Source organism: Amphiprion ocellaris, chromosome 7, assembly GCF_022539595.1.
Source record: "Amphiprion ocellaris isolate individual 3 ecotype Okinawa chromosome 7, ASM2253959v1, whole genome shotgun sequence".
Lineage (NCBI taxonomy): Eukaryota > Metazoa > Chordata > Actinopteri > Pomacentridae > Amphiprion > Amphiprion ocellaris.
Window position 1 is genome coordinate 2,509,932 of NC_072772.1, and position 7,963 is coordinate 2,517,894.

At 35.4% G+C, this 7,963-nt stretch overlaps 1 protein-coding gene across 3 annotated transcripts in view; it reads left to right on the plus strand.

Annotated features, from left to right (window-relative positions):
• The window catches only part of zgc:77784 (uncharacterized protein LOC402947 homolog), a 62,836-nt gene extending 61,349 nt beyond the window's left edge, over nt 1-1,487 (plus strand). For all 3 annotated transcript variants that reach the window (XM_055012492.1, XM_055012491.1, XM_023265107.3), the window contains exon 26: nt 802-1,487. In XM_055012492.1, the coding sequence (XP_054868467.1) occupies nt 802-813 (12 nt within the window). In that variant the 3' untranslated portion in view covers nt 814-1,487. The remainder of the gene's footprint in view (nt 1-801) is intronic.
• The last annotated feature ends 6,476 nt before the right edge of the window (nt 1,488-7,963 follow it).

The window sequence follows — 7,963 nt, forward strand, 5'->3', positions numbered from 1 at the left end:
ATAGAGGGTGGAAGTTGCAAAGGAAGGAAAGTAGTGATTTAAGTGTTTTTGCAGTCGGGAGAAAAAAAAATTATCAAAATGTCCCTGAAAGCTTTGCAAACCGCCCATGTAACACCATCAACTTCTTTGCTATTCATCGCTACTCTCTTCATATTCAGTATTACTTTTAAAGCGCATTTTGAAATGGTGGTTTGACAATTCTTTTTGAGATAATTGTCAGTTTTGGAGGTATTTATAATTTTTAAAAGTGTTTAGAAAGTCTTTTTTGAGAAGAGAGCAGGGTCACTTGGGTATTGCATTAGGCTTTTGCAACTCATACATTCATAATTCTTGATGTGTCACCTTAAAAGTTACGAGAAAATGCAGAACAGAACCATTACATGAGTAAAGTTTTGCAGAATTTCATTTTAAAAGTACCAGAAAAAAATGCATGTTTTTGTTCACTAACCCCTAAACGGTTGCAGAAGAAGAAGTCGCATTGAGACACTGATTTAAACAGCATTAATTAAACTTTGGGGAATTTTTTTAAAAAAGCATGGAAACATAATGAAAACATGGCATTTGTTAGGGTTAGGGTTTCATGTATGGATTGGAGGAAGCATCGTCCTCATCCAATTCCTCAGTATGCAACTAAAAAAGAAAATAAATATTGACATGCATAAAATATTGATATCAATAACAGTGTTAAAAAAGTCGGCATGGACTGAACTCTCTCTGTACATGTTTCATGTAATTTGAATTCAAATGAGTGTCAGTACATTTGTTTGCTCTCATTCTTGGTGTGTTTTGTTTTCTTCCCAGAACCTCATGTAGACAGAAGATGATTACATGATGAGACATCCTCCCTTTTCCTTCCTGATTCCGTGTCTTTGCAAACCATCAATCTGTTGCCATGGTATCTTAAACTGAAGACAAAAGGGAAAGCGTCAAGGCTTGCCATCTGCCTTCTCACAAACTATTTGTATTCTCTTTTTTTTTTTTAAGCTTTATTTTAACGATTTAATCTTTATTTTTTGTGGTTTCCTTCACCCCCCCTCCATGTATATAGACATCTTTGCAATTTTTTAAAAGACGTGATCATATATATACACCTAAAAATGGATCTTGGGCGGGAATATTATTGTATTTTTAGGCAATGGGAGGTAAATGTAAGTATTACATTCTTGTACAGCAGATTATTGAATGTATCTTCTGTTTACTCCTAACCGTGAAAACCAAGGTGATGCGTGTTTGATGGGAAAAGACACAAGGCGGAAAATGTGTTAATAACTCCTCATGTTGGTGTGTGTGTGTGTGTGTGTGTGTGTGTGCGCGTGTGTGCGCGTGCGTGTGTGCGTGTGTGTGTGTGGTCAGTGCACGTGTGTAGTGTTTGTGTGTTACTGTTTTTATCTCTCATCTCCGTGTGGCTGTGTACTGTGGTACTCCTATAGATCACCAGACCAGTGTGTTCATTTTTAAACTGACTAATAAAGCATTTGTTAGAAAAATGTTTCTCTCCATGTGTGAATACTGACAGAAGGGTGGCACTGATGGCAGCATCAGTCTGTCTTTTTGTTTGTTAGTCGGTTCAAAATATTTCCATGAAAATTGGTATACACATCTGCATGAATTAAAATAATTTCTCACCCTTCACATAGCACCTTTATTTATTTTTGTCAGATATTTATGACATTTAAATGGTGGAAAGTGTCAAAATAATCATTTGTTTATAAGATTCAGTAATTTGTGCTTTCAAATTGATTGTTTGTGCAGATTATACAGCTTTTAAGTCCTTTCAACTTAATAATTTCTGCACACAGATGAGTAAATTATTCAGTTCTGCCTTTATTAAGATGCCATATGGGCTATTTGACTGCAGAATGACAGCCAGACAGTTAAACATGTGAAAAACACAACAACAAAACATATCATGATAGAGTCTGAAAATAGAAATATATAAATATTTACAATTAGTACATGCAAAAAGACACATCCAGACTTCAAATACTGGAAAAAGAAACATAGTCTTGATGCTTTTTGATGATGACAAACACACATCTTCATCTAAGTTTTTATTCCAAAAACATTACTTTGAAAAGTGATGAACTCTTAGCCAAATTTGAAACAAAACCTTATTAACTCTGAGTTATTCATGATGAGAATGAAATGCAGATTTGATGGAAGAATTTTAACATGAAGTCAAATTTTATTGCAATATTGAGTGCACAAATTATACAGTCAGCAAGACCAAATTCTAAGTTATGTGCATAAATTCTGAAAATTGTGTACTTTACAATTAAGTTCAGGGCTCTGCAATGGCCGAATACCTGCAAAGCATACATATCGGCCTGATTTTTACTTTATTTACTTAGCTCTAAAAACGTCATAGCATGTCTCTCAACAAAATGTCATAGTATAGCATGTCGTCCAAAAAACGTCATAGTATAGGATGTCGCTCTAAAAACATCATAGTATAGCATATCGCTCTAAAAATGTCATAGTATAGCCTTTGGTCCAACAAACGTCATAGTATAGCATGTCGTTCAAAAACGTCATAGTATAGCATGTCGTCCAAAACACGTCATAGTATAGCATGTCGTCCAAAACACGTCATAGTATGGCATGTCGTTCAACAAACGTCATAGTATAACATGTCGTTCAAAAACGTCATAGTATAGCATGTCGTCCAAAAAACACCATAGTATAGCATGTCGTCCAAAACACGTCATAGTATAGCATGTCGTCCAAAAAACACCATAGTATAGCATGTCGTCCAAAAAACACCATAGTATAGCATGTCGTCCAAAACACGTCATAGTATAGCATGTCGTCCAAAAAACACCATAGTATAGCATGTCGTCCAAAAAACAGCATAGTATAGAATGTCGTCCAAAAAACACCATAGTATAGCATGTCGTCCAAAAAACACCATAGTATAGCATGTCGTCCAAAAAACACCATAGTATAGCATGTCGTCCAAAACACGTCATAGTATAGCATGTCGTCCAAAAAACACCATAGTCTCGCATGTCGTCCAAAAAACACCATTGTATAGCATGTCGTCCAAAAAACACCATAGTATAGAATGTCGTCCAAAAAACACCATAGTATAGCATGTCGTCCAAAAAACACCATAGTATAGCATGTCGTCCAAAAAACATCATAGTATAGCATGTCGTCCAAAAAACGTCATAGTATAGCATGTCGTCCAAAAAACATCATAGTATAGCATGTTGTCCAAAAACGTTATAGTATAGCATGTCGTCCAAAAACATCATAGTATAGACTGTCGCTCTAAAAAACGTCATAGTAAAGAGTTCAGTCCACAAAACCTCGTTATGTCCCAGCTCTCTGAAGTAGGTGAGGAGCAACACAAAAACAGTCCAAACACTGGCTTCCAGAGGGTTAGAGGAGTATTTATTTGAAAGAGTAAGTTTACAATAACACAACATGTGAGGGGGTTAAAAACAAATGGGTGTTAGTAAAATAAAAATAAATAAACAGAACTAAAAGTGAACTTCACGTTGACATTGATGGGCATTCCAACCAGGAACAAAGTAAAAGATAATCAATACGGAAAAAAACTCTTCCTGTTCACCTCTTAAAACCCAAAAACACACCACAGTAGCACCCTAACTAAAACTACCAATGGGTTCCCTGTTTTCCTTTGTGAACAATTCAAAGGTCCCTCTCTATCTCCACACATCCACCAACCACTGGAACACATCTCCAAAGTTCTGCTGGGCCAGCTCAGCTTCCCCTCAGAAGAAGTGGCGCCACCTGCCAGATGAAGGAGCCTTTTGAGAGGCAGCTGGCATCGTGATTGGACTGTACTTTGGTCTGTTCCAATCCAGCTTCAGCTCCAGAGACGGCAGGCGGGACGAGTCAACGGAGGCCGGGTGGACGAAGGCATTATTTCATCATATGGCACGTTTTTACAACATGTTGAAAAATCGCATTTTTCGACATAGTATACGATGGCGTTTTTTTTGCGCCAAAATTCATGATCATTTTTTTTCAAAGAAAACCTTTCTGGAGTGTTTTTCACAGCCTCCTTTACATTATTTCACCATATGGCACATTTTTACAACATGTTCAAAAATTGCTTTTTTTGTCGACATAGTATACTATGGCGTTTTTTTGCACCAAATTCATGATGATTTTTTTTCAAAGAAAACCTTTCTGGAGTGTTTTTCACAGCCTGCTTTACATTATTTCATCACACGGCATGTTTTCACAACATGCTGAAAAATGACAATGTAACCCACTGGAAATAGCCTAAATCTGGATGAACCTGTTTTTAGTTTTTAGGTGTAATAGCCACTTTCCGCCAGCAGATGGCAGAGGGTAGTGCCGCAGCAAGAGAAAGGGTCAACGACAGCGGTAGAAGAAGCAGAGAATGAAACGGAGCAAACCAGACCAGACAGAGTTTATTAGCAAGAGAAACGGGTGAACCAAAGGGCTCTTCTGAACAAACTGTATTTTACAAAGAGTTACAAGGAGTAACTGGTCCAGGTTTTGTCAAGGATTGTCAAGGATTTAGAGGTTTTGTTTTCCTATTCTCCGGTGAGTGTTGTTAAGAACTTTACATGCCGTGCTAGCTAATGTAGCTTAGCTGACGTAGCTACTGTATTACAAAGAGTAATATGGGATTGGCATGGATAAATGGTATTTGCTTGCTGTTTTCTGTTGTTGATGAATATAGTTTGAAAGTTGCTGAGAGGACTTATTAAAAACCAATGAATGACTTGTGTTTTGCAAACTAAAGTACGAATCAAGGGGATGAAGAAAAAATGCTAGTCATGTTGCTCTGCATGTTCTACATGTTTACAGCAAGTTAAATTGAATGTATTGCAACTTTGTACCTACCGTAAATGTATCATTTTAGAACATTGAACAATATAAATTCCAGATCTGGTGATGTATGAGATTATGAGAGGATGATTAATGTCACCCTGCTTACGCAGGTTGGTTTTTTGTTTACCCTGACAAACTGAGGGGGAGAAAGGGAGAAAGAAGCTGAGTTTATTGTGCAACCCGCCGATGGACATACAGACGGACAAAGGACGTGCCACAGACAAACAGAGTACATTGCATGTGTGCTGAGGATCGCGTCGCCGATTAGGAGGACGACTTCACTCCATGTCCTTCAATTCATCGTACAGATAAGCACTGAACAATCATCACACCACAGCAAAAGGAAAAAAACACACTACCCGGGTAGATGGACTTTGGTTTGGATTTATTTAGTTTGTTATTTTATCAGAGCTCTGATTTTATTTTGTTTCTTGTTTAATTTTCTCTACAAACTGAACTGATTGAGAGATCAGCGAAAATCCGAGTTTCCAAACTTACAGGGCAATAAAAAAGGGAAAAGTTGACTTTCCCAACTTAAAGGACAGTATAAGGGAAAGGACAATTTGACTCTGAATCCTAACGAACTGAATCCTACTGGACTAAGGAAGGTTTTCAATTCACTTGAAATGTAGTTATCATAAAATTTCACAAAAGGTATGAAACTGCATAAGGTTAAGTGTTATTGTTGAATAAAGGCCGGCTGTATGTTCAAACAAGTGTTCAAATATTTTCCTCTACCCCTTCTTGAAAAGTACCTAGGTTAAGTGATCGTGGCGCTTCCGACAGTGTACAAAGGAAGTGCTACAACAATTTTTGACATAGTATACTATGGCGTTTTTTTCTGCGCCAAAATTCATGATTTTTTTTTTTCAAAGAAAACCTTTCTGGAGTGTTTTTCACGGCCTCCTTTACATTATTTCATCATATGGCGCGTTTTCACAACATGTTGAAAAATGACATTTTTTTTTCGACATAGTATACTATGGCGTTTTTTTGCGCCAAAATTCATGATGATTTTTTTTTTCAAAGAAAACCTTTCTGGAGTGTTTTTCATGGCCTCCTTTACATTATTTCATGATATGGCATGTTTTTACAACATGTTTAAAAAATCGAATTTTTTTTCGACATAGTATAGTAAGGCGTTTTTTTTGCCCAAGAATTCATGATGATTTTTTTTTCAAAAAAAACCTTTCTGGAGTGTTTTTCACGCCCTCCTTGACATTATTTCATGATATGGCATGTTTTTACAACATGTTTAAAAAATCGAATTTTTTTTCTACATAGTATAGTAAGGCGTTTTTTTGCGCCAAAATTCATGATGATTTTTTTTTCAAAGAAAACCTTTCTGGAGTGTTTTTCATGGCCTCCTTGACATTATTTAGTCATATGGCACGTTTTTACAACATGTTTGAAAAATGGCATTTTTTTTCGACATAGTATAGTAAGGCGTTTTTTTTGCGCCAAAATTCATGATGATTTTTTTTTCAAAGAAAACCTTTCTGGAGTGTTTTTCACGCCCTCTTTTACGTTATTTCATTATATGGCACGTTTTGACAACATGTTTAAAAAATGGCATTTTTTTTCGACATAGTATAGTAAGGCGTTTTTTTTGCGCCAAAATTCACGATGATTTTTTTTTTCAAAGAAAACCTTTCTGGAGTGTTTTTCACGGCCTCCTTTACATTATTTCATCATATGGCACGTTTTTACAACATGTTTGAAAAATGGCATTTTTTTTCGACATAGTATAGTAAGGCGTTTTTTTTGCGCCAAAATTCATGATGATTTTTTTTTTCAAAGAAAACCTTTCTGGAGTGTTTTTCATGGCCTCCTTTACATTATTTCATCATATGGCACGTTTTTACAACATGTTTGAAAAATCGCATTTTTTTTCGACATAGTATAGTAAGGCGTTTTTTTTGCGCCAAAATTCATGATGATTTTTTTTTCAAAGAAAACCTTTCTGGAGTGTTTTTCATGCCCTCCTTTACATTATTTCATCATATGGCACGTTTTTACAACATGTTTGAAAAATGGCATTTTTTTTCGACATAGTATAGTAAGGCGTTTTTTTTTGCGCCAAAATTCATGATGATTTTTTTTTCAAAGAAAACCTTTCTGGAGTGTTTTTCACGCCCTCCTTTACATTATTTCATCATATGGCACATTTTTACAACATGTTTGAAAAATGGCATTTTTTTTCGACATAGTATAGTAAGGCGTTTTTTTTGCGCCAAAATTCATGATGATTTTTTTTTCAAAGAAAACCTTTCTGGAGTGTTTTTCACGGCCTCCTTTACATTATTTCATCATATGGCACGTTTTTACAACATGTTTGAAAAATGGCATTTTTTTTCGACATAGTATAGTAAGGCGTTTTTTTTGCGCCAAAATTCATGATGATTTTTTTTTCAAAGAAAACCTTTCTGGAGTGTTTTTCATGCCCTCCTTTACATTATTTCATCATATGGCACGTTTTTACAACATGTTTGAAAAATGGCATTTTTTTTCGACATAGTATAGTAAGGCGTTTTTTTTGCGCCAAAATTCATGATGATTTTTTTTTCAAAGAAAACCTTTCTGGAGTGTTTTTCATGCCCTCCTTTACATTATTTCATCATATGGCACGTTTTTACAACATGTTGAAAAATGGCATTTTTTTTCGACATAGTATAGTAAGGCGTTTTTTTTGCGCCAAAATTCATGATGATTTTTTTTTCAAAGAAAACCTTTCTGGAGTGTTTTTCACGCCCTCCTTTACATTATTTCATCATATGGCACGTTTTTACAACATGTTTGAAAAATGGCATTTTTTTTCGACATAGTATAGTAAGGCGTTTTTTTTGCGCCAAAATTCATGATGATTTTTTTTTCAAAGAAAACCTTTCTGGAGTGTTTTTCACGCCCTCCTTTACATTATTTCATCATATGGCACGTTTTTACAACATGTTTGAAAAATGGCATTTTTTTTCGACATAGTATAGTAAGGCGTTTTTTTTGCGCCAAAATTCATGATGATTTTTTTTTCAAAGAAAACCTTTCTGGAGTGTTTTTCACGCCCTCCTTTACATTATTTCATCATATGGCACGTTTTTACATCTTTAAAAAATCGATTTTTTTTTCGACA